Source organism: Frieseomelitta varia, unplaced genomic scaffold, assembly GCF_011392965.1.
Source record: "Frieseomelitta varia isolate USP_RPSP 00005682 unplaced genomic scaffold, Fvar_1.2 scaffold_706, whole genome shotgun sequence".
Taxonomy (NCBI): Eukaryota; Metazoa; Arthropoda; class Insecta; order Hymenoptera; family Apidae; genus Frieseomelitta; species Frieseomelitta varia.
Genome location: NW_025110486.1, coordinates 106,702 through 133,526, shown reverse-complemented (window position 1 = coordinate 133,526; position 26,825 = coordinate 106,702). Strand labels below are relative to the sequence as shown.

Genomic DNA, 26,825 nt, shown 5'->3' with positions numbered 1-26,825 from the left:
CCGCGATGCGACGCCACACGTGGAAGAAAAACTCTCTCGTACAACATCGACGCACACCGTTAGAATCGCATTAATAATGCGGCCGATGAATTGGTCGGTAGTGTCACGTCGATCTCCGAGAGAGTCCTGCCGGAGAATAGGGAGCAGTTAAATCGCGGCATTGTGACGCGTACGCGGGTCTCTGCGGGATGTCCGAGCGGTACCTGGAATCGGCAGACTCTCTCTCAGTGGGCACCGGTAAATACTACTAATCACTTCTCGATCCTTTCTAACCCGCCTTGACCCCACCGCTGCAAGAGTTACGGCCGTTGATTTTATTCAGGCTAGCTCGGCCAAGGCGCCGACCTCCGTTCTCGCCTCGACATCTCGTGAAAAGTTGCATAAACTTGAAAAGTCGACGAGAAAGTATTTTCCTATCGCTCGACGATTCGCTCGTCTCTGTTTGCGAATTTTCCGAATTAAAATTCGAAGCGATTTGTAGTCTCGAAGGGTCTTCGTTTCTTAATTTATTTATTGAAAACGAAACTTCAAGTTCCGTGATCCGTGCTTAATTGAGTTCCATAATTATCCGATAATAAGTTTGAAACTTTGGTAGTTAAAAATTTCTCAACGAGGATCCAGAAGAACAGTTTTCTGACATTTTCAGCAGTAAATGAAGATTAGAAGAAAAAACCAGTTATTCCAATTTACGAATTGGATTCACGTATCTGTCGCTACGTTCACCCTTCGATAAGTCGAGTAGAAATTAAAAGCAGACGTATCGATACACAATTGATGCGTACCCATTTATTCGTGCGAATGTGTTACACGACGAAAAACATTGACCAGTCGAAATTTACACTTACCACTTGATTAAATGATAGACACTGGCGATAAATCGAGCAATACGATATCATCGGATCACACGATTTAGACGAAGGTGAGAAATGACAAGTGATACACGCATCGAAGGCCGACAACGCGCCAAGAGATTGTCACCGCTAACGACGAGCCGTCACCGCACGAACTTCTTCCTCGAACGATTAATCTTGATCGCGGATCGGTCGTCGATCGTCGATCGCGTCGTCTCGATCGCTGTTCGCCGATGATCGACTACGGCTCAGGCTACGATCACGGCTCCTGCTTTGTCTGCTTTGATTTTCCACGTTGCTCTCCTTTTCGCACATGCACATGTTCTCCGGGTCTTGTTGCTCCATCGGCGTACCCTTCAGCACATCTACGTTCCTCGATCTCGTAGTGCACCGGCATCTGGTGCAGCCGATTTGTCTGGTCTTCACGCCACCGCGACCCCTTCGACGCCTCGATCGACGACGACGACTGCGTCGACCTCTCCTCCTGGGTCTCCTGCCTCTCCTGGCTCTGCTGCGTCGACGTCCACGGGCTCTCCTGCCTCTGCTTCGTCGACGTCCACGTCCGCGGCCGCGTCGTCTTCGTCTTCCGTCTTGTTCGATCGGCACCAGGCTCGACGCGAGGCGCGGCTCCGCGTCCGTGTTTAGGAAATAATGGCCGTGGTTCTTCTTCAGGATACCGTAGTCCAGGCCGCGTTTCAACGCCGCTTGCATCTGCGAGAACGATTCGATCGCGTTAGCGAAGTGTTTAGAGGAAGGTGATGGTATATCTCTTCTAGTTTCTCCACGTCACCGGAGAGAGTCGTTAACGTGTCCACCGCCACGGTTGAAGTTTATACGGCCATAACAGAACCTTCTTTTTTTTTTTTTTTCTAACGGGGGAATTAATTGCGTAGAAATGTACGAGAAAAGATGGGAAATCTTGACGTCGAATAAGCTCTTTTCTTCAGCTTGAGACGTTACACGAATCAGAAGCGCAAAGAGCGTGGACATCGTATCGAAATTTCAAATAAACCCGCGTTTATCGTGTATTTTCCCAAAACTGAGATTTTATCTCGCGATAATAACCACCGAAATTTTATTTCGACCGATTCGCCGCTCGGTTGTCACTCGGAACTACAGCCATGACTTTTATTTGATGATTTGGCTGCGAATGTTTGAAATATAAAATTTAGAGATATAAAAATGTAATGGGTATTTGATGTCTGAAATAAATTTTTATCTGTTATTAAATTCCATTCCTTCGATCGGACTAACAAAAGTGCGAATTTGCATAAACATGGCAGCCAACGTGCCAACAAACTGCATGTAACGTCTCAGGAAATTTGTATCTCTTGAAAATACCTGTCTTTGCACGGTCGTCTCGGGCACGTTGCACTGCGACATGATGTAATTCATAATCTCCTTCGACGTGGAGCCATGCGCCTCTCGCAGATTTCTAATGGCGTTGACGACTCTGGCCGACATCTTCGGCGCCTGCCTCCCCATTTTTCAGTCTTCACTTCTCTAGTTTCCCTCGGGGGAATCTTCGCCGATCCAGTTCTCTCTGCAGGATCAGTTCTGCAGGAATCTCCAGCCCGAGATCTGACAATTTTCATTTGGCGTTCACGTGAAATTTAGTTAATTTACGCCGTGCGTGACTCCTTTGGAATTATTACGAGAAAATTTGAAGAGATTTTGCCAAAATCATCCTGCGATCCTGAATCGACTTGCGTTTCGAAGACGATCCAAGAGCTAATTGACAGCCTCTGTTTATCCTCGTTTCCACGTTTCGATTTTGTCGGTCAGCGCCACGTTTCTCGCTCGAAAATCATCGCGCTCGCTGCTGTTACGGCTCGATCGTTCCTCGATTCGACAAAACACATGTTACTTAAAGTAAACCGCAGTCAAGTTCGTGGCGAATGCGAATGTTAGTGTAATTTGAAGTTTTTTAACTGTCAAATTGGCTGTAATAATTTCAATAATCGACAGTAAATTAGTTTAATTAATTAATCAATTAAGTACTCAAATTACAAAAGAATGAAACTTCCAATAATAATAATGAAAATATTAATACGTAATCCATTAACGTAATCTACCAACTTTGCTAAATTATCGAACTATCATAAATATCGAAACAGATTCCATTTGTATTTCCATTGGCATTCAAATTTTCATTCTTAAATTCAAATTTTAATCAATTTGATTGATTTTTGCGTCAAGTGAAAGCTTCATAATTAAGTAACGTAAAAGTCTAAATCGTTATGGCTCCGTAGAGTTAGATTTGCTCCAGCGAGCAACATAATCGAACGTTCGAACTTGAATCTCAACCAAAATGGAGGACGAACGAGAGGGTGCAACGAGAAGTTGTCGCGTTTACGTTCCGCTTGGAGACCCAATCGACGAAGTCATCGTCGTTGTCACGAAAAACACGCGGCGTTAATACGATATTCATGTAAAAAGGAAAACTCGTTCCGTGGTAATTTGCAGTCGGACAGATACAAGGTTTAAGATTATCTTGTCGCGGACGTCGAGTTTATCTGGCGTTAGAACTGGGCACGATCGGAGAAATGGAACTGCTAAAGACGCAGATGCAAGAATTTTTGAGGCACGTTGCTGTTACGTTGAATTACACGGCTGGAACGCTAAGGAAGGTGAAGTGGAATCGTAAAGATCGAACGGCCATTAATTTGGTACCGTTGATCCAGCTGTTTCCCCGGGCAACTCTTCTTTTGATATCTTCAGACATTCTAGAGACGTTTAACGCGAGATTACCGGTTATCTTAGCTCTCGCAAAACAGATTCTTTGACCATTGATTCCGCCAAGGAACAGAGTCTCGACTAATTAATTGAAACGTCAATTCGAACGTAGCTACGACGAGCGCCGATAACAATTTCAAATAATCGATCCTTCCCTCCTATCGGAGCACATTTCATCCGAGAGGCTTGGAATTTCCGTTTTAGATAAATTCATCTCTTAATAACGCGTAACAAACGTGGCCGTTCGTTCTCGCTCGATCGCCGGTCCGCATTTCCCAACCATTAGTCTCGCCATTTTCCCCGCCCGTTATTGAGTATTAAGTCAATGAACGACGCGAAACAAAGCAAAACCAAAGCGCCGAGAAATTAACTTCGACCGATATATCGACGCATCAATATATCAGCTTCGTTTATTGCAAACAGCAACGCAGTAATTCGAGGCCAGCGAACGTTAAAACGGAATACTGATGACTGTTCAAGCCGTCGGTTGCGACCGTCGAGCGTAATTACCCGGGCCACGGCCAATTTTCATTAATCGATCGATTTTCGAATTTCTCGCCCAGTGAGTTTCGACGCGCGTTCGCTTTCTCAGCTCGATTAAACAACAACGAGGCTGATCTGTTCACGGCGCGAGCGGAACGATCGTTAAGATCCCGGCACTTGTTAAATTCGGTGATCTGGATGGTAACGAAGGTAGTTTGCAGCCGGCTCGGTGCCACAGTGGCGAATTTACCGATTAATTTTTTCCGGGCGTGCTCATTAGCCGCCCTTAATGGTGTCGGCGGCGTTAAAAAAGCCGCGATTCCGAGGCCGTCGTTTGGAACGTCGCCGTGGTACCCACCTCGAGACCACGTCTCTTGCCACCTCCTGCCCGGTAATTGGATAGCCGGGAGACGCCGCGGTTTACAAGAATAACGCGGCAATTTAGCCGACCATTTAGCCATCTACCTGACCAGAACCGATTCGCCCGATTCGTTAATCAGCACCAGGTGTGTTGTCGTCGTCGTCGTCGTCGTCGTTGTCGTTGTCGTTGTTGCCGCACACCTGCATGTAGATGCTCGCGTCTATACGCCAATGATTATTTATCAACGTCGCGCTTAGACAAGAGGAACGCGCCGCTGCCACGAGCTGAACGGGTGTCGCGCGTTTACGCAGCTTTATCGTCGTCAGGTACCGGGGCGCATGCCGCGGTAATCGCCGCCACGCCGCTTTCCGTTCCCTGTTTCTCTCGATTCGCCGCGACGCGTTCGTTCGTCGCGCCGATTCCATCCTTCCTTCCATTCCCATTCCCTTTTCTTATCTTCGTTTCGCGGTGTTCTCGCAAAAGCGGGTGACTTCAATTGTAAGTCGAGACGAAAGGATGACGTCTTTTCTTTTCTATTTAGGACCACCCTTTTGCAGAAGTGTGGAACGAAACGTTTATTCATCATTCGAGACGTTCAAGGCTTCGTTTCTCGAGAAATTGGAACTTAATTAAAATACGCTTGATAAATTCCCAAGTTTAATTGTCTCCGGAATTGAAGTGGTCTGAACCTCTTGCCTTGCAGTATACATTCCCAGATTGTTGGCTAAAACATCAACAATTTTGATTGACGTTATATAATATAATATGCAATGATGGAACATAATATGTATAATAAATAATTTATAATAACTTGTGTTGCTTTAACATAAATGTAGTTATTTTACACGATGAAAAGATGCTGAATTTTACCACAACATCTCGTGATTGTCTTTTTTACTACAATTAGAATCATACTCAAGTATACTCGACTATCGAAGATCGAAGCCTCGGTTGCTTCTTTCCGGCTTACTTTCTCGCGTGAAATCACACAAAATCTTGGCCGATTGTGCCACGATTGCGAAGACATCGTGTATATTAACGAGCGACGCGAAAGGGGAATTTATAGCGATGCATCATCGAAGCGGCGAGTCAGACACTTCCACGACGAACGCCGAGAAACACCGGCATTTATTGATATCTCCGTTCAGCGAGTCTATCCGTTCTGTTCTTTGGTGCCGATAGGACGAGCACAGCCGCATTCCGTGACCGATAAAACCGCCATCACGGCGCATTATTCCAGGCAGCGTCGCGAGATATTGCTTCATCGAGGCGTCGTGTACTGGAGCGTCCGCGCAAAAACTGGATCCTCCTCGCGTGGGGAATTTTGTTGTATTATGGTACATGGCGCGATCGCGGATCTGCCAGCGGGTTTCTCTTATTTCCTCCCCCGACGAGCGCTTTTCGCACGAACAATGGAGTGAATGACGCCGAACAAATACGTCACGAGGCAACATATACTTGTAACATTTTGAGCAGTACCTCAAATAGAAGTGGAATACTTCAGTCATAAAAAAGAGAATATCTAAGATTATAAATATATAATTATAATCAATATTATCTATTGTTCTTATCAATATCTTGGTAGATATTTTCCTTTTACAACCGAAACATTTTTATCTGAAATATCTGTGTGTGTATATCATATAATTAATAGATCTGTCCTTAATAAAGTACAGTCGTTCTCGACGTTCGAGAAGAAAAGAAAACATATTTCATATATTTGGAAATAATTGCGTGAAATTTGCCCGTTCCATGAAAGTTGGGACCCAGTGCGAGATTTTCTATAGTCTAGACGGTAAGAAAAGCTTAAGGATTAAATTCTTTACGGCTGACAATGAGTTTAGCGGAAGATTCAACTTGTTCTGGTCCCACCGTCTCTGATGGTATTAGAATAAATAGCTGAATTTGACTAGAGACGTATGTCATAAAGACAAGGTGCTTTCCAAGTCCATGGTTCGGGTCAATACTACCTGTTTCTTGGGAGTTCTTCAGGAGTCACAGATGGATTAGCAGACGAAAGAATTTCTCAAAGCTTCTCGTAAGTGAGAAGTTCATTCAGTCTTGGACATGCTCATCGAAGCATTATAGTTCTCGCAAAATTTCAAAATAACTGCCAAGCCTCACAAGAGAGTACTCTGTAACTCGTCGTGGCGGTATCAAGCGCACATCTGGTTCGATTCACGAAGGAACTCTCGAAAATTTTTCGAGAAGATGTCGTTCGTACGACGCAGTCACATGTACAGAAGTACGTTGAACGAAATGCCGAGACGGTAACGGATGTCGTGCAAGGACGAGCTCTTTGTAGTTTTGGAGATGAAAGCGCGAAATCGTTGTGACTCGCGGCTGCCAAGACCTATTCTACCTGCTACGTGGAAAGTTGCAACTGTTGCACGAGCTCGGTCGCGTATCGATGATATATTCAAGCCGAGAGTTTGCTTAGCCTCTGTTAAAAGTGGGCACCGGCTGTCGCGTGTACATGGGAGACGGCGCGCGGCTCGATCGGCCAATCAACGACATTGTACCTGCGCCGCGCGATGATTGCAATTGGCTGATTAACGGCCTTCTCGGGCGGCGAGCGCTTGACCAACAATCGCCAGCAACCAGCGACAGAAAACTGTCCGTTTTGCATACTCGATTGCGTCGATGGCGAGAGCCTGTGTTTTTGCGCGCGCGTTTGCCATTTTGGTTGCATTATCGTTCGGGATCGTTAGGCAGGCCGCGCGCGACAGAAATCACGTCCCCGCGGCTTATAAATATTCGCGTGGCGCAATTAATAATTAATATTCCGCGAATCGGCCGATACAAATCGCCGCGTTTTGTATTCATTAGAATGGCGGGAGACACGGCGCGCCGGATGGAAATTATTCGCGCAACCAGACGAATTGATTGCCGGCGAACCGGCAAGGCCGGACCCGGCTGCTGGCTCTGGTTTTTCCTTCTCTGGTCTCGATCGTCGCCAACCGATCGTTTTCACCTCGTGGAATTCCACGCGGCAGCGCACGCCGACGACGTTTTTCCGAGCGTCGCGCGTTTTATCGATCGGAGGGATCCACTTGCAGGTACGCGGTGAGTCTAACTCTCGTTATAATGCGAAACGCGATTGTCGATACCTCTTTAACGGTCCTGCCGCAGTCGTCATCAAACTCGTTTCCTATCGATGGAATTCGCATCGCGCAGTCGTAAAATCCGTCGAAGCTGCGAGGTTTATAACACCGAGAGAGAGGTGAGAGTTCTCCTTTTATTAACCGTTCCTTCTATATGGCCCTTGACCTGACCTTCAGTAACCTAGCTTCTAATAACCCTGAACAGCCTTCTGACGAATCACCAACTTGACTCTTTTCTTCCTTTTTTTCTCTTTTATTGCCTCTTTCGTTCTTTCCTCAGCCTCGCGTTTCGTATCGAGAAACTGTCAACTTTCTTTCAATTCCACGTTGCGGGCGAAATACAACTGATGAAGAGGTTGCACGAGGTAATATATTGCTTTGTTCGTAGGTACTTTCATAGGACGATGAATAAAAATAAAAATATTTTCTTCAACAATAACTACGAAGCTTGTAACTGATGGAGAAACGTGTTTTCAACAGACAGTTCGCATACGTTGTCCATGGACGAGTGTGTGTCGAAGAATACGTTTGTTTCATGGAAACGGCTGCTTAATTTTTAAAAAAAATTACAAGTTGCTCGGTGAACGAGTTCATCGATGCAAATTCTACTTACAACACTTATTTAGGTATTCGCTTGAAAGGAAAAAGGAAAAAATTGCAGATTCTCGGCCAACTTATTATAATCTGGAATTTCTGGTTCTTAGGTAGTAATGTAAATAATCGTTGAGGCGTGATCGATAAATAGATTTCAAATATTTGACATGAGTATATCAACGTATAATCTTATATAAAATAGTAACCTACAATTTCTTTTTTTTTTTTTTTGTACCGGCGCGATGTTATAATCAATATCTTATATCTATAATTCATAACTTCCAAGTCTTCGGCAGTGCCAATTGGTGGACGTTGGTTAAAAATGTTTCATAAACCTGTTGCTCTGAAATATCGTGTCCCGCGAGTTTCCATCGGAAGCGATCCGTTGCTCAAAATCTCGCAAAGAGAACTCGATGGGATCGGCTTGGTCGAGTTGAACCTGTTTCGCGGTTCCTCGAATCCTCCTTTGATCACGGCAATCTCCTCGAGATTCCCCGAGCAAAGGGACAAATACTCGCGCGATCCTCCCTCGTCTCTCGTCTCTCGTCTCTCCTCGTTTCTTCGATGTCCGCGTGCAGACGAAAGGGATTTTCGGCAAGGGTGAATTAATGCCGATGAGAGCGGGCGCAGTTAATAAACCGGACTTATTAAACGATTACATTAACGCAACCGTCGCCGGAGATTAATGCACTCGGGGCTGGAACGTCTCACTCGTTCGCGAGCCGCGCACGAAGAAAGAGGCAAGAAATATGATGTACACGGTGTGGGCACCGTATCGCGGTAGCCTCGAGATAATTACGGCCACGACCGGCGATAATTTTTGCGTATCGAAGGGCTAGGGTCCGACGCGAAAGTGGGCCGATAAAGGATCGCGTTAATGTTCCTCATCCCTGATCTCTCTTCTGTTCTGTTCTCGCTTTTTTATTGGCTTTTTTATTTACTGTTGGATCACGGTGTCCTTAATAGGAACGAAATCTATTAGAAAGGTGGAGTGTACGGTAATTAGTCGAAGGACAACCTTGTCTACTCTGTACGAAGAAATCACGCCAGTGCGTGGATTGACGTAGGTTTTCGAATTCCAAAGCTTGTTCAGAGTTCCGAGCTTGTTTCCGTTTTCTTATTTTTCTTGAGTTTCGAGGTTTTTGGTGTTGGTTTCATTAGCATTGTCTTTCAGGCTCTTGTAGAAGTCTTATATTTAATATTTAATATTAATATTCATGTATTAATTATATATATTAAATTATCATATTAACACTTAATTTATATTAATATTAATATTTAAAGATTGATATTAATATTTAATATTTAAATGTGGAGTCTAATATTTAAAAAGTGTTTAAAATGTTAGATTCTAGTATTTCTAGATTCTAGCATTTACGAGAATCTTTTTTTGCATGTATGTATCATCTAGTTGGTTATGGGTTGCCCTGTATGTTCTATATATTTCCATCTCCAAAATTTCAAATTTTACCAAATCATAACCTAATCATAATCGTTACAGCGTCAGTAAAACGTTTTCACAGGATATGGTTAAAATATCGACAAAAACTTTCTGTTCGTTCGTTGCAATAATTTCGTGAAGCAACTGCAGTTCGCTGTTTCTGTATTCACATCTGCGAGAAGGAGGGAAATTGGTGTCGGAAGGAAGGCAGACACCAGTGTCGGGAATTTAATAAGACGGACAGGGGAAAAGGAACACGCGAATGTTCGCGGAGGGAAATGTAAGAGGTAGCTGTCCGGGTCGGGTGTACGCGCGAGCAGGTGGACGAGAGGAAGCGAGAGCACGAAACTGCTCGGCCCACCCGCACCAAACCACTCGTCCCGATGTCACATGTTTATAAATAGTGCATCAACGTAATGCTCGGCGGCTGTAACCACGCCGAAAGATTTACGCGCATCGTGTGCTCGCCCTCGCGCGAACGCGCGCTGAACGCGGAAAGGAATTCCGCGATATAATAACGAGGGTGTCCCATCTCGTACCTAGTTAGGCGTTACCGATGACCGTCCGAGATTTCGCGGCTGTTTCGTTTTCTTTGATCTACGCGTCTCGTCGCATCGCGACGTTCCTCGAATTCAGGTTATGATACTCATCGTCGAAACGACGACCAGCGCGGTGGTTCGTACGCTTCTGCGGGATGTTCTTGTAAAGGATATTTCTTGTTAATGAAATTTGGAAGGAGAATAATTGACGGAATTGAAATGGAATCGCGTAGCAGAGTAGAACTACACGATAGAATTAATAATTTCTAGAATTTCTCGAGCCTGTCATTTTCGTTTGCTGATATATTTTGGCAGATTATGTTGTTTTCTTTTACTGGAAATATGTAGGCTTATGATTCTCTTTGCTCAAATTTTTGTAGTTTACGCTTTTTTCTTTTTTTCTTTTTTTTTGAGAAATTGTATTTTTTTGTTCCAGCTTAAATGAGAGGGTTTTGTATTTCTCACATCACTGATGTGTATATATACGTATTTTAATACAACATCGAGTCGAGGTATGTGTAATGCAACATTCAATTTGACAAAATAAGAGTTCTCTTCTTCAATATATGTTATACAATATTTATGTGACTACCTTTAGTTTCTTAGTTACGTGTATAATACTTACCTAATCCTTGCTTGGCAAGATTAAGAAACTATCACCGATTCATCTTCACCTGACGTTCCCTGATATTGAAACGCGGGATTTTCATGTCATCCGACGTAATTTAGGACACGCATCAACGCGGGCGGACAAGCGAAATGCGTCTCGGAAACCGCGGCTCACGCAGCCTGGCGACAATGAATAATCTTGTCGCGTGTCACAATTACGCGTCCGCCGGCCACCGAAAACAATCCATTTTTCACGCTAATCCGCCGTCATAATTTTCCGGGAAACGGTGTTTGATACGTTTGCCGGGCCGATACGACTCGCCGCTCATCGCGACGAGAAGTCGAGAGAAACGGAAAAGGCGAGGCGGGGAACGACGCGATGGCGCGTGAAACTGAACTCCTCGGTAACAAATGACGGTGGAAATTTTCGAAGTTTCTGGCGTGGGGGGCCGCTTTATCAACGTAGCGATGTATTTCACGAACCCTGAGACTTCTGCTCTGAACGCGTGCTTAGCTATTTCTGCGATTCACCGCGGCACAAGCGTGCTCACACTCTCCCGCGCCCACACTCTCTGACGCGGCTCGACGTTCATGCCGATTTCTCTCTGACGGAATTGTTATCGCCGTCGTGTGGCCGCGTTTTCCTCCTTCTCGTCTTCGTCTTCGAATTAATCGTCGAGTTTCAATCTTGCTTGGTAATCGAATGAACGTACCTGGCGAAATTAATCAACGTAATTAAACATCATGTAGTCGTCCGACGAGAATGCAGATCGAGGCGGATGAAGAGATGGAAAAATGTTTGACTAGATTCTTGGTAGATGTGTGATCGTGCTTGTTGGATGTTGGTTGGGAGGTATGGGGTGCATAGAATGTAGAAAATACGTGTATTTAATAACCCTTCGTGGACCCTCAGTATTTTCTCGATCGTGACTCTTGGATATTTTCCGTTTAGAAAGAATTTTTACGTCGAGGATTTAAATATTAAGGACGAAGAGAAGAATGTATGTTCTTTTTGTGGAAATTTTATTGATAATAAAATTGAAATGTACAGCAGGAATTTCGTATTTACAAATTCATAAAATTGACTTATTTCTGCGAATTTATTTATCACAGGAGAAAGATGGTGTAAATATAATTTATATAATCATTTATGTAATCATTTTTTTACTTTTCAATTTATGGAAATGATCAGCATGGGTTCTTAATACCATAATCCGTATAATATGATATAAAAGTTAACGCTTAAAAATATTGTACTGGACATATTAGAAATATTACATATTGAAACGATACCATAAACTAGTGCAATTATATTATAATATTAAAAAAAAACGTACAAATATAAATCCGCGGATATGGAAGTTTTATCATAATTTAATTTTCACAGTTTCTCTGTAAATTTCCGGCATTTTATCAACGCGATGTTCTCGACGGAAATTTTGAAGTACGCGCATAAAATTTCACAGTACGCGAAAATTTAACCTTGTTGACTGTTATGAAGGCAGTCTCGTAGCACGCATGATGAGTTTACTTGTCAGGACAGTCGAATATTTACACACGTCAAGTTAAGACGTCCTTCCTTCCTCTGTCTTTCGACCGTAATATTTCATTTCTCGTGCCTCTCCAGACCAGTGACAACGTTTACAGTCTACGTTCTTCAATTTATACGATATCGACGCTTTCATTTTCCATTTAAAAGAACATTATTGAACAAGAATTAAATAAACTCGCAGTTCTTGGCAAATCTACAGTTTTGTTAGTAAAGTTTAAAACAGAGAGAAACATGTAGTAAGATCCCGTATTTACACGTATCGAGGTATATTATCACAAATTTATTTATTATAAGCAGTAAAAAATTATCGTGCAATATTAATATTCGTGGATAGTTTATCAACCCCTTGAGGACTTATTAAATTTCAGAAAAAACTCCTTTTACTTTATTGTTGTACAATATAAATACATACAAATATAAATTTGTACGAAATATTACTTTAGGAAGAATAACTTCTATTTTCGTATGCATAGAAAATTATACACGTGGAATCCAACTCTGTAATATCTATTACTATTATTGTTAATATCACTGAGGTCCTCAAGGTTTCAAATATCCGCTCTCTTAAACTTTCGTTTAAAAAACAAATTGCGCAATTGCGTGCAATTTGAATACGTTTGGAGGAGACGTTCAATCCCTTTAACAATGTTGTTTCTGTGCTTCTGTTTCAGGGACAAGATGCAGCTGAGGAACGCTTGAACTTGATGTACGGCAGACGCAACAATCGGCCAGCTAGACGAAACAATCGAGAACGCCTCCCTCAGTGAGAAATGCCGGCGAGGAACGAACAACATGAACGTCCACAGGGATTCTGGTGAGATTATGTACTGCGTACATTTGTTAGCTTAATGGAATCCAACATGTGTATTACAATACGTGCGAAAGTAATGGAGCTGGGCTCGTTGAAACGCGACCGGTACAAAGCAGCGGGCACGAACGTCGTCGCGACGTTTCTACCGTCAAATTACACGCGCCTTCTCGCAAATTCGCAGAGTATCCCGTATTCTCTTGTAGTCCGTTTCTCCGGTCTCGGTGAATTCGACGACGCTTCCGGGTGCCTCCTACGAAAGAACCCGGCGACCAGTTTAGAAACAACCGTCATGGACGAGACAAGCGCCAGATGTTGTCAAAGGGCGAACTTCGCTTTTTCGATATGCGTAACTGTTACGTGATGAAGTTGATACTTGCTCGGTGATCATAAAGGTAGTTTATTTTCGAGATGTACGGCGGAGGAATTTTGTTGGAGGGGACAAACGATTATTTTCGCGGCGAAACAGTCTTATTGGAAGCAAAGTTATTTGTTTCTTTTACAAGGAATTTTTACTTGTAGAATGTATGAATTACTCGAGAGTCAATTCCATTTTTCGAAAATTTCTGAATTTTAAACTCAGTGGGTATATGGTTATAATTACCATAAAGTGGGTATATAGTTGTAATTACTATATAATTTTATTTATTAGAAATGAAATGCTCATGGAAAACTCTGTAATTTATAATATTTGATATTTTAATAAATAGTAATATTTTATGTTACTATTTATTAAGCCCCTGGTTAATTTACTTGTACTTTTTCGTTCGTTTACATTCTTTGAAACAAAAATTTGTTTGCAGTTGAAAGTGTTAATTACCACAGGCGAAAAAAATTATGTGAACGATTAAAGTAATAAAAGAGAGGCATGTGTGAATTCATCACGTATACCATTAACCCATTGTTAAATTGCACGCGTTATATCTAAGCTCAGGAGTCTTAGAACTAATTAGGATGAGTACTATACTTCTTGAAAAACTGGAAAAAAAATTAACTTACATAACAGAGTCTGTAAAATATTAATATAACATTCACGTAAAAAGTAAAATTTTGTTATTTTATTCATTATTTAAGAAGTATCCTAAGGCTTTTGAGCTTTAACTATTCATTTTGAACAATGAAGAGAATTCCACATTTTATTCGAAAGTTACAAATGATATTAATTATCTACAAAGGTAGACACTCTCAAAGTCCAAAGTTCTCAATAAAATATGAATGTCCAATTCCAAATCAGTTTGCGCCGCGCCACGAAGCAAAGTTTAAAGCGCATTCGCAACGTATAATTTGTTGATCGTTCAATGTCATGGACGATCGATTAAGGAGAACACGCCGTGATTCGACGTGAAGGGTCCCTAAAGTTGGTCCACTTCATTCGCGGCCGTCGACGCGCTCTAAAGCGAACGACGCGACGATCTTCTTCCGTGGCCAATAAATCAGCCGATTCCAAGGCTCATGCACGAGAGTTTATAAATGTATCTCCCACGCCCTCCACTGTCTGCGCTGGATTTCTCTCTTTGCTTCTTCGTTCGTCACCGCGCCCAGCTTCTGTTTGTAATACGAACGAACGTTTCCCTTGGGGTAAATTAATTTGCCCCCTTTCCACCGATGGAACGCAGTCGGTGTGTCTCGGCTTAGAAGAAAGGCGAAATCTTTTTCCTTGAGAGAGTTCAAACGAGCGTTAATAGATCGAGAGTGTGTTAGCAAAGAGGAAGGGTGAAGATTTATTGCTTCAACGCGATCATAGTCCATCGTTGCAAATTTTAGTTGCAAGCACGGTTACTTATAATATAATAACTACGTTACTTACTATATAAAGCGATATCTTGCAAATATTCTATTTTCTGAAGAGCATTAGTCGGAATTTTTTTTACCTACAAACTCAAGATCTTGCTCATTCCGGGGATATTTTTTTTTAATACAGGAAACTTGCTCGGAATATCTTATAATTTTGTCTACTAATGTATGGTTAAAATGTATCTGCATTTTATTCGTGAATGAGGCTCGAAAGAAACGATCGATTAGAACATGTACAACACGAAAGTGCTTGCTCTTTTCACCCCGTATGGGAAACATGAATATTCCTCCTTTTGTACGTCTCTTGACGGTTCGACTTTTCTTTTTCGACATCTTGTTTCCTCGAATTTTATAATTACATCTCACTTTTCCTCCTGCAGCGTACAGTTTCATCGGGCACGTAGAGAAATCAGCTTCTACGTATCTGAATCATCTCCGAGGCGACAAAAAGCCCGCGTGAAAGTAAAATTATGTAAAATTATTAAATTGATCGGTCGAGGAAAGATGATCTATCTCTAATCTATCGCGACGTTTAATTTCAACGTAAAATTGATTAAAATGCGGAGACGAATCGTGTGGCGAGCGAAAGAGGGAGAAGAGAGGGCGACGCAGCGGCGCGAGAGCCCGCTAATAAAATAATTGACGTATTAAAAGATATATAATTAACGGCGCGGCGATGTAATTAGGCGTGCGTCGAGGGTTGACAACCGGCTCTCCACTTCACGGACGTTCGCGGTCAACACTCACGACACTCGATGATCGAACGAGTCACTTTTCGCGGATCGCGATCTCTTTTCGCGGGGATTATCACTCCCCTCTCTCTTGCGATTAACTCGTTTCTATTAGATAATTTCATTGGTATAGTTGAAATCCCGTTTACGACGATAGAATTTGAATATGTAGTGTATTTCGTGTGACATGAAAGTGAATGTGAACTTTTCCTGGAAGACATTTCAGTTTGCAATTTCAATTGTTCTAAATTTTTATTGTGGTCCAGTGTATGTAGATGTTGAAATTACATTTATATTTTTAGGTAGAAATTATATTATATTTATAATTATAGTGTAGTATTTATAGTGTAGTGAAGTTATAATCATATTTATAGTCTCCTCTCATAAACAGTTTAGTCATCAAATGAACCTCTGAAAAGTCAAACTAATTATTCCCACGAATTTGAAAAATGCAGACAAGTGACGATGTTACAAATGCAATTTTTCAAATGTTAGAACTCATCTCGGTCCTCAAGAATTGAGTATTAACTCTTTGCACATCTCCTTGCAACAACTCGATAATTACACATCAAATTCCGGATTATTCGTTTATCACGGCCAAGAGGAACATTAAACTTTCCCTTTTTAATGAATTTATTAATTTATATTTCATATTTCACGATGTACCTCAAAAGACGATTACATTTGATACATTATAATTAAAATCGTTCAGAATCATTCTCAGATAGTGCATCAGTAAGTCTGTGAAATTTGCATTTAAATATTGCAAAATCTGCCGTTAGAAGTTGCCATAATATATATACGGCAGCATTGGCGATCCGAGTTGCCAGAGGAAACGTAAAGTACCAATTTTTCAATTGTTACCAACGAATGCAAAGGATTGATCACGTAACGTACTTGTGCAACAATGTCGCAGAGCCGATCGTTGATTCTTCGAGTGGTTCGAGTGTCGCGGAACAATGGTGATATCACAGAGACCATTTGTCCGGTGCAATTTCCCGAACATGTAACCATTTCGACGTCTGGTTCCTGTGGCCGCAGAAATTTCTTCTGCCACTGTGCAGCCTTAATTGCTGCGACGAGCAGCAACCGTACCGGTCGACGACTGGATCGTTGCGGATCGCGCAACAAGGGCCGACGCTGTTGGCAACGCTCGCGTGAAAATAGATGCTCAATGCCTCATAGTCGCGAGACATCGCGCGACACGCCTGCCTTCAGGCCTCCTCCTCCTCCCGTCCGACTCCGCCGGGTCACCACGCTTCACTGTTATGAGCAGCTATAATAACAGTCGCGGTTAGCCGCAACGAGCAACTCCTCATTAATGGAACACCCGCGAGACTATGAATCGCCATGGTGCGGCCTCACTGAACGAGCTGCCCGGTCTGCTGGCGGTCTCTTGAACGCGGATGAATGTACGCGGGGTGGACTCGTCGCGCTCCTATTGCAACTCCGATGACAATAATAGACAGGACCGGTGGTCTACGACCGCGACTCCAAACCGCAACGACCGACTGGATCGGTTGCTCGAAAATCGGATCTAATTGGCCTGACAAATAGAAGAGTCCCCAAGTTACTTTCAATTTTCTTTTCGTCTCTTTCTTTCCTTCATCGCTTGCCCACGAGCGCTTTGTACGCCTTTACGTACGCCTTGATTTTCGAGGATCGGATCGGAGGAATTTTTCGTAGATTTTTAGGGAAATTAGAAATCAGAATTTCTGTCCTTTTTATTAAAAAGTTTCTACGTGCGACGTGCGTGATACTTGAAAATTTGAATTCCGATAATTTAATTTCTTTTCGCAGTTTAACGATAATAATAAGTTTCGTTGTTATAGTTATACGTCGAAAAATCTCTTTCATTCGGGATTTAATATTCAATGAATTTATATATTTAGTATCAACAAAATGTTCATCACTCAAACACTATCGGAATTATTATATTGCATTCGAAAATGAGTACGTCTTTATCGGGAATCTTACATTGCATACTTTATTTTTTAACTGTCCTTCCATTTATCGTTATTCGCGTAAATAAGTATTTCAATTGTTCAGAATTACAATTAACGATGTACAATGTTACAATTGATTTGGGCTAAGATCGAACTATTTCTCTTGTCTTTATTTTTCACTCATAATTTTAGTACAATTTATCATATATATATATAAATTTAATCATTTCTACATATGAAAACATATTTCATTTTTTTCTTCAGATTCAGATTCTTAGGAATCTAGATACTATTATGTATTTAGAATATCGGACGTTTTAATTTTGAATTGAAAGAGTCATCTCTTAATTATTTGGGGTGATAGGTTGCAAAAATTGACGCAAATCATGGTGTTGAAACGACGCAGTGGTTCGACGTCTTTAAAGGAAGCTTATTTAAATGTATATACAGCACGTTGCAAAAAGCACGCCGCGAAATTTATGGTTCTCTTAACGGTCGTAAACGTCAGAAGGCAGTTCAACAGGGTACATTCTGGAAGGCTGAGCGTCGTAAAAAATATCACCAATTTAGATACAATCTTCTCGTTTTCGAAGTGAAGCTGCATTCCAATGTACCAATCCTAAAAAAAAAATTGCTTCTTTTTTAAATCCAAAAATTAAATTAAATTGAAAATTATTAGATATACGCACCATACATTGTGACGAAAAAATTTCTTGAATATTTTATTTTATTTGTTTTTTGCGTGAATTTTATTATAAGTAAGATTATATATTATAAAGGATCGTATTGGGTCATTCGAAAAGTAACGCGATTGTCGGTTTTCCTATATTAAATACTATATAGATTTATTATTTACTTCGATTAAATTTTCTATTCTAACTTCTCAGAATTTCGATAATTACAATTCCCATTACTTTAACTTAACCTAACACGTAATATCTTATAAGTTTTATGTAATAATCTCATAAATTCTATGTTTTATTTATACATTATTTTTCTGTAACTATATTTCATATAAAATCTATAATATACAATTATAATCTTTCATAATACATAATCTTACTTAACCGCTCTTTGAACAACCTTCAACGTTCGGTGTTGCAATTCTTCATTCTTGGCGCTCGAAAAGCCAAGAAGTATCAAGATCGGTAGAGAAAGAGGAAAATTGAAATTGGCGCCTCGTTAGTTGTCCATTCCTCTTGCGATTTCGCAGCTCTGCCAGATGATTTACGTGGGCTTTTTCCCCCCCGGCCAACACAAGGCACGATCATCCACCGGTCGTTAGTTATTTTGTTCTCTTCCTTCCTTCCTTCCTTCCTTCCTTCCTTCGTTTTCATCGTCGGCGTATCGATATGTATGAAACATTTGACGCGCAATACACCGTCGAGCCAAGAGCCAGGAGAACCCGGCGCAGAACGAATGGTATCGTTCCGTTCGTTCACTGCGGTTTGATTTATGATCGTCTTATTCGCGCACTCGTAAACGTTATATTGGTTTTCACGGTAGCGACGTTCGCCGCGGCAACACGGAGAACCAATTAACTTCGCATCAGCCCCGATAAAAAGCGACATGGACCAGCCACGGGGGAAAAAGGCCGACGCTGTTTACCGAAAGATATACAGGGTGTCATGTGTACAATTGAAGATGGGAAGATAAGTCGAGAAGAGAGAAGAAATAAAATTTTCGCTTGAGGCGTTTCACTTTCGAGAACATTGAGAGTTTAGAAATTTTTGAGCATACTTGAATTTTGGCTAGCTCTGAATGATGAATAATCGACAGCGGGTTATTCTGTCTGCGAAGAAAAGCTAAAAATGTAGAATAAAGTTTCTTCGTGAGATACTTTATTTCGGAGATAGTTAAAATAGGTAAATGAATTCCAGGATTAAGTTAAAATGGACAAATGAAGCTAAAATGGGTAAATAAAATAGTTAAATAAAGTTAAAAATGTAAAGTTTCTCTTCGTGAGACACTTTGGAAAATGTCCAATTCGAAAGTATACGTGTATTTAGCTAATATGTTCGAACTTTATTCTACATTTTTTCACTTACAATTAGTTTCATAGATTCTGACAACAAGATTCTGAAGACTATACGTTCCCTTCCAGTCTGAAATCCAATCAAATTCATAAATTTCTACGAGAATTTCAATTTTTCCAAGGACAAAGTACACTTAAATGAAATAATATCGTTCTTTCTTTTGTTCACCCTCTGGCCGATTGCGCCACCCTGTATATCAAACGCGTCTCAGGGGAGTCTGGTGGAAAATTATTGAGACATCCAATTCGGCGAGCGCAAGCGAGTTTGTGACGTGCGGCTCTTGTCGAACTTTTAATTTGATTGGTTGAACGTTGACACGCCAATCGAAACGAACATGGTAGCAAGCAGGGAACGAATTCTGCTTCGTCTTGTCATCTTGTTTCCACCTCTCGTTCTGCCTCTTTCTCCTTCGGTTGTCTCTCTTCAGTCTTTCTGCGACTATCGTCTTGCATCGTTGATACAAAAGGGTTTCCAAAGCAAAGGGTGTTCAAAAGCGGGCTCGATCGAGACGAACGAGACCATCGAAAGTTATTTCACTCGACTCTTTCTGCCAACGCTTGCCGCGCTTGGCGATTCGGGCGAGGGCGTGCTGACGTGGGACGCCATGACGCTGAGTACGTTCCAAAAATACGACTGCACTTTGGCACGGCACACCGCGCGCGGTGAGTTTAGCGGTTGTTTACATCGATGAAGAAGCTGTTGCGAGTGCCATTCCGGGCCATTAGTGGCGTCCTACGACGCACCCTTCTCGAAGAGTTGGAGCGGGCCAATCAATCTCTCTCCGGTCTTCCAGATACTGAATGATCGCATTCTTCGTTCCTTTCTAACTTCTCTTCCATTTTTATCACTTTTTTTCTTTTTTCTTTTTTTTTTTTTTTTCCTTGGAGTTTGTATTGTACAAACAGCCGCCTCGAAGGCCCTTGGATTTTCCTCCATCGACGAAAATTTCGTGAAAAACAAAATATTCTTTATTATTCTTTAACATTTCCCTTTACATTTATTTGACTCTTTGGAGTTGGATTCTGTAGGCAATCGTTCAACATTTCTCATCGAGTCACATTCTTTCTGCATTCCTTTCCTAATTTCCGTTCCATTTTCTGATTTCTTTTTGGGGCTATTTTTTAAAATTTATACCCCCCAGCCCTTGATTCTTCCTGCGTTTTCATTTGATTTCCCGGAATTGAATTGTACTAATAGCTTCAAAGGGCGACAATGCTTTCAGAAATATATTAAAGAGAGATTTATATTTTAATTTATAGAATAAAAAATAGTGAACAGCGTGAAACTGACTGTAATACATCTTTCACAAGATACAATATTTTAACATCAGAACTACGAAAGTAGTCAAAACGAACAATTTATAATTTCGTAGATTTACAGCGTTACATTTTTAGAGATTTGATTAATTTTTGTAAAATATACGAATGAAAGCCTGTGTTCTTTATTATATTTTTTCCTAGTCCTGCCACCCTAATTTCTCTATCGTCGGTAGTTCTGATGTTGATTTGAAACTAAAAAGTTAATGTAACAAAGCAATATGAAACAAAACAACTTAATTCAAATCAACAAGCAAAGAATACACTAGCAATAGCCGTGTCATCTGTGCATTAAATTAACAATTCAATTCGTTCAATTAACAACCTATGTAATAAAGAAAATTGAATTGAAATGAGCAAATATTTCATTGGAAGTTTATCTCAAGGAGTCCTCTGACAACAGAGGATCATCGTATGTTTGGAAGAATAATATGATTCGTTTATCAAATATAGCAACGCGAAAACGCATCTCACACTCTTGAAGGAAAGTGCCAACTAATCGACGAGTTTGTCGGAGCTGTCTCCTAAGGAACCATGAAATTACGATTAGCTGTTTCCATTCATTAGCGGGTAGCTACAAGCGAAGAGACCTAGAAACGCGCGGGATGTAGCAACAATAACATATCTTAAATCAACCGTGCATAGATTCATGTTTGTTTGCAGGCTTATACGCGTCGCAGAGTGACGTCTAGTGGGTGTTTTCGGTTTCCGTTCGTCACGAAACGAGGTGTTAATTCGCCCACGCGAAAACCACGAGCCGCCGACAGTTCTGAATTATTATCAACTCGCCTTGTCGTCGCCGCTAATAATTCTACGGCGAACAAGCCGCTATTCCGATGATTGCTTTCTTTTCACTCCTTTCCTCCCTCTCTCTTCCAGTTACTCGCGTATTTCTCTCGAGTCTCTTCGCGTGACAGCATAATGATCGTAAGATCGTAAGTTAATTCATCTCGCGAGCGAAACGATCGGATAACCTTTCAAGGAGTTTTATAGAGAAAAAAGGAGAAAAAGAAAATACCTCGGTCGATTTAATTTTTTTTAAACTCATATGTTTATACATTAGGCAATTTTTAACTGGACAGTCAAGCGTTAGAATTTAGAACTTTAGAATTTAATCGAGTTTAGAATTCCAACTTAATGTTTGCATTTCCTCGGTAATTAAAATTAATTGAAAAAATCGAATAAATTATTCGTGACAAATATTAGGTATAATTAACAATTATTAGTTGTTACTAGCTGTGATAAACAGAGGCCAGAAATAATAGTTGGCACAAAAATTTTTATGAAAAGGATCAGTAACTTTTAAGTTTGTCACTTACGTTGAGAATATTAATCCCAAAATGTAAAGAAAATTTGAAAAAAACTACATAATTAAAAAATTAAACGTTTTGGAGTAAACGAATAACAATTATAAATGGTAGAAAATTTCTTTCATTGACGATAATCATTATTGATCGGGGAGGAATTTTATTTTGATCTTATAACAGTTATTGATAAGTGACATTTATTTCAGCTGTTTATAACAGTTATAGTATAATGTATTGTTTTAAATTCGACCGAAACAATCTTTCGTAACCGGATTAAAACATTTTAAGAACCGTAGATTATAAATCTCGCGGAAATTAACGAAGAAAGAGAATCTGAAAAAGAATTTAAGTAGTCATCTGTTACATGCAATCGAAATAAATTTCTCTTGTCGACAATGACTATTGGCAACGAAATTTTTCCCAAGACATACAATCGTTACTTTCAATCTAAAAAGTTTTAATAAAAAAAAAAAAAATAGTTGTTATGCTATGACTTTTTTCATCCTGATTATAATAGTTATTGTTCGGCCTTACCGAACACAATGCAGGTGGGAATGGACAAACTCAGGCAAAGGAATTTTCTAATTTTTAATTTCTCGACGGCAGGGATCTCCCGTGACCATATTTCATGTTCTTCGTTACCTTCTATCTTCTATTGTAGTCATACCTACCAATTCCAAGGCTAAGTAAGTTTAAAGTCCTTCTTGGTGTGAACCCCACCTCCATTGTGTTCGGTAAGGCCGAACAGTTATGGTCCCTGGTAATAAATTATTTATTTGTGAAGGCTTAAATTGTCACAATGTCAACCAAGATCGATCGTTGGACCGAACGCATCTTGTTTCCTCTATTTTTGGTTGAACGGCCTGACCGTTTCAAACTGTAGCTGCTCGATGTAATCGCGGCTTTAGTTTCTATAATCGCAAATTGCCATAATTACCGACTCGCTGCGTCGTCAACGAAAGCAGAAAACCGTGAAATCTGTCTATCGATTAAACGTTCGAGCGTGTATCATTGGAACGATTAGAACACTCGAGTCGTCGATGCCGGCGCGGAAATCCACTCGGTGTCATTATAATCCCATTACTCGCGTTCATTTCTCGCCCATAGCTTAATTACACCGCGTGCGTAATGCCTAATTGAGTGTCTAACAGACACTTTCTAGCGATCGTTGGCGATCGGAAGTCCTTCGCGAAATTGTTCTTCAGTTCAACCGATTAAGAAAGAACAAAAGGTGCCATTTTCGTGTAGCTCGGCGTTTTGCGGCGTGTTGGAGCCACGAACTGACCAATTTATGCTCGGACATAGTAATCGAGTTGAAAACGAGTGTTTCTAGTTTTTTGCGCCGGTTGGCAAATCTCCTTTTAAGTGTTGCCTATAATTCATTCATCAGATGACCGGTTGAAGGAGTATACGAGATTGTTTTATTTAGAGATACTTTTTGGTTGTCGTGTCTCCGGCCAGCTTCGACAAGATTACTATGGTCTCTAATCGATATCGTTTATAAGAATTTATCGGCGGACGAATAATTTATATAATTAGAGTCCACTGATCCTTCCTAGTATCAGTGATCTTTTATTTGTACGTAATATCCACGTTTAAACAAGCGAAGTAGTATTTAACGAAGGAGAAATTCGTTTAACTTAACTTACAGTTAGAAATGATGAAATTCAAATGAAACTAGAATTAACGAAATTCGCGTGATTGCTGAATTTTGGATCGAAAGACGTTTGATTGTTTTAAAGTAAGTCGTTTGTTTGTCAGTTTGAAATAAATATTCTTTGTCTGAGAAATAAAAGTTTCAATAAAAGTACACGTAATTGATAGAACGACGATATAAAATATACGTAGAACAAATAAACTGGTTCTCAATGTGAAAAGCGTTGCTATAGAATGTGGTTGGTTAACTTCTATCATCAGACAGACTGTAATCTATATAATTGATAGAGCAGAGACTTGGCAGAGAATGCAGTGAAAATACAAATAAGAAATATTCTGTCGTTAAATTCTAACAAGATGGCAGAATGTAATGTATGTATGTATATCGTGGTAATTGAAACGTGTCATATACGTTACAAATTCTTCTATTTCGTAACATGATTTGACAGGTTGGGCCAGTTGTTCGTATCAAGTCTACCACGACTCATTCAGTTGTATCGATTCGATCTTTAGCATGATCCATCATACGTTGTGTCAAGCAATGTCGCTATCATCATTGTGAATGGACAAACGGAGTGAGAGGCGCGAGTAGAATTCGAATTATATCGAACATGTTGACCATTTTACAGATACAGTTGCTCACAAAAGTATTTAGTCACACATCAATTTTCTATTGTATTAATAGATCCCAATATTTACAATTAGAGAGAACATTTTTACATTAATCATACATTGAACATGGTTACTCCTGATTTTTATTAATATCATTACAGTATATTAGTAAAAGTCAAAATATTTCACAACACATGTAATATATTCATTAAAAATTCCTCCACGGGACATTTCGAATACTTTAGTGAGCAACTGCATACCAATCTGTCATAACTTACGTTAGTATGAATAAGGTGACTTAACTCTTAATTGCTGCTGTGATCTATCACTATTGTAATTTCTCAAATGTTACGTGTCTTTGTAATCTTTTATTAGATTGGGTCTTATAATTACGACCCGACTGCGAGATATTTATGCGTTTAAGAAAAATTTAAAGGTACAAAAATAGGTAATTTGTACGTGATATACGAGATGTGCATATTTTTCCAAAGCCAAAGGATTATAGTATTTAGAGAGTGAAACGAATTTCTTGCTATTTGTAAAATATGAATTTGCATGAATATCTGCAGTTTAATTATGACTTATATGGCTAGGTTCAAATTATTCACTGAAGTAATTATCTCGGAAGATTCGCGAGAATTTCTTAAGATTACATAGAATTACCTTATTTAGATTTATATTATTTCTTACTAAAACTACGTGTACTAATTGATTCTCAGTCCAACTGCAAGTATTGCTTAAGTTCCTAAGTAATTACAAAATAATATCCGAGGAAGATTCTACTTCTCGAACACAGTTCGCAGTTTATAGTATGTTCAGAGCATCAATCCTACGAACATCCTCTATAATCAAAATTTCGTTTATTTATAAGTTGATTGTAGCAATTTACTTCAATTTAAAATTACTGCGAAGTAATAATAGTGTAGAAATAAAATTTTGTTTATACTAAAAAGAAAATACATAAGTAAAATTTTAAGTAAAAGTAAAATTTTGTTTATTCTAAAAAGAAAATACATAAGTAAAATTTTAAGTAAAATTTTCATAAGTAAAATTTTGTTTATACTAAAAAGAAAATACAATCAATGTAACTTTATACGTACGTACTTTTCAAGTTGAATAACGTTGTAGAACGTTAACGATTCAAGCTTTATTTCGTCTACTAAGTATTATAGCATTTTAAATGTTTTATTCGTGTATTCTATTTTAGGTATTTTATACACATATATATATAATAATAATAATTGCACTCTTCAATTTCCGAACAATTCATAAATCTATACAGTCCAATCGTAAAACTGATCAAATTTCATAATTTACAAGAAATGCAGATTATCCAAAGATTCTATTATCCTAAGAAAATATCCCTACTCAGCTTCCACTTTATATACATATAAAATTGCATGAAGATCCGCAGCCCACTCGCATAGGGCTAATAGCGTTAATGAAATTTCAAATATGCACGAAAGGTGTGTACAAGCGTTCTGATACTTCGCGATACCCCACGTCGAACATGAATGTCTCCAATAAAAATTCCATTAATAGAAATTACACTCTACGATCTCGCGAGCACCGTGTACAATAACTCGAAGACGCGCGTTTTACGTTCGTCGCGCAGTTGAACGCATCTGCCATGTGGGTGTTACCACTAAATCTCGTGGCGCGCGATATGTCGCATGCCTGTGTCACACGTTGCTCGTTCACAATGGGAGTGACAGCACGCCGCGCCGCGCCGACAGGCGTGGGTACGCTTGCGTGTTACAAGAGCGTGCAAAGACGAGCTTAACGCAGCCAACGACAGGCACACCCTAAAATCGAGAAACGCGACGCTCGCGTCGACGGTGTATCGCGCGTTGACAATCTACGAGCCAGAGAATACCTCCTTGATGATGTGGAAAAGAATCTCGGACAAATGTCCCTTAATGTTCTTGCTATCTCTTTCTCTCACTTTCGGCTCTTACGAAGCCTCTTTGTTCGCTCTTTGACGTTGCCGTGTTAATACCGTCGCGTACTAATAACTCCGAGCTTCTTGCGCTTCACAGGTATTGCTTTTGTACGTTTAACGTTGTTACGTTAAGTTGGCGCGTGTGAAACGTCGCCTCCTCGAACGGAGGCAGCCTTAACAGCACATGTGTATTTCGTTTCTTCAATGTAGTTTTTCAAACAGAATCTCGATCGCGCGTAGCTTCTTCAAAATATGTAATCGTAATTATTTAACTGAAGCAATTGTGTTTATTCGACCCGCACGCTTTTCCTATTAACGAATTTCAAATTTATAAGAATCGTCAGTTTCTTGAAACGACGCCGACAGAGTGTGCTTTCTCATTCGCGGTCCCTTTTGGTTAATTTACA

General features: G+C 40.2%; 1 protein-coding gene and 1 long non-coding RNA gene across 2 annotated transcripts in view; one reads left to right on the top strand and one right to left on the bottom strand.

The window, feature by feature from the left end:
* Window positions 1-953: 953 nt before the first annotated feature.
* On the bottom strand, window positions 954-2,336 carry LOC122535349 (histone H5-like). Its single transcript, XM_043666821.1, has 2 exons — window positions 2,193-2,336; window positions 954-1,562 (listed from the first exon to the last, which is right to left on the bottom strand). The coding sequence occupies exons 1-2, from the start codon at window positions 2,334-2,336 to the stop codon at window positions 1,023-1,025; spliced, it is 684 nt and encodes a 227-aa protein (XP_043522756.1). The 3' UTR covers window positions 954-1,022.
* A 4,992-nt stretch (window positions 2,337-7,328) lies between these two features.
* The window catches only part of LOC122535350, a 52,481-nt gene continuing 32,984 nt past the window's right edge, over window positions 7,329-26,825 (top strand). The window contains exons 1-2 of the long non-coding RNA XR_006308144.1: window positions 7,329-7,497; window positions 12,942-13,084. This is a non-coding gene — a long non-coding RNA (uncharacterized LOC122535350). The remainder of the gene's footprint in view (window positions 7,498-12,941; window positions 13,085-26,825) is intronic.

What these genes read in the sequence shown, in the direction of transcription:
- LOC122535349 (XM_043666821.1), bottom strand. Translation starts at nt 2,336, where the DNA reads ATGGGGAGGCAGGCGCCGAAGATGTCGGCCAGAGTCGTCAACGCCATT. An exon ending in AGACGACCGTGCAAAGACAG is followed by an intron (nt 1,563 to 2,192) that starts GTATTTTCAAGA and finishes TCGTTCTCGCAG; the next exon opens with ATGCAAGCGGCGTTGAAACG.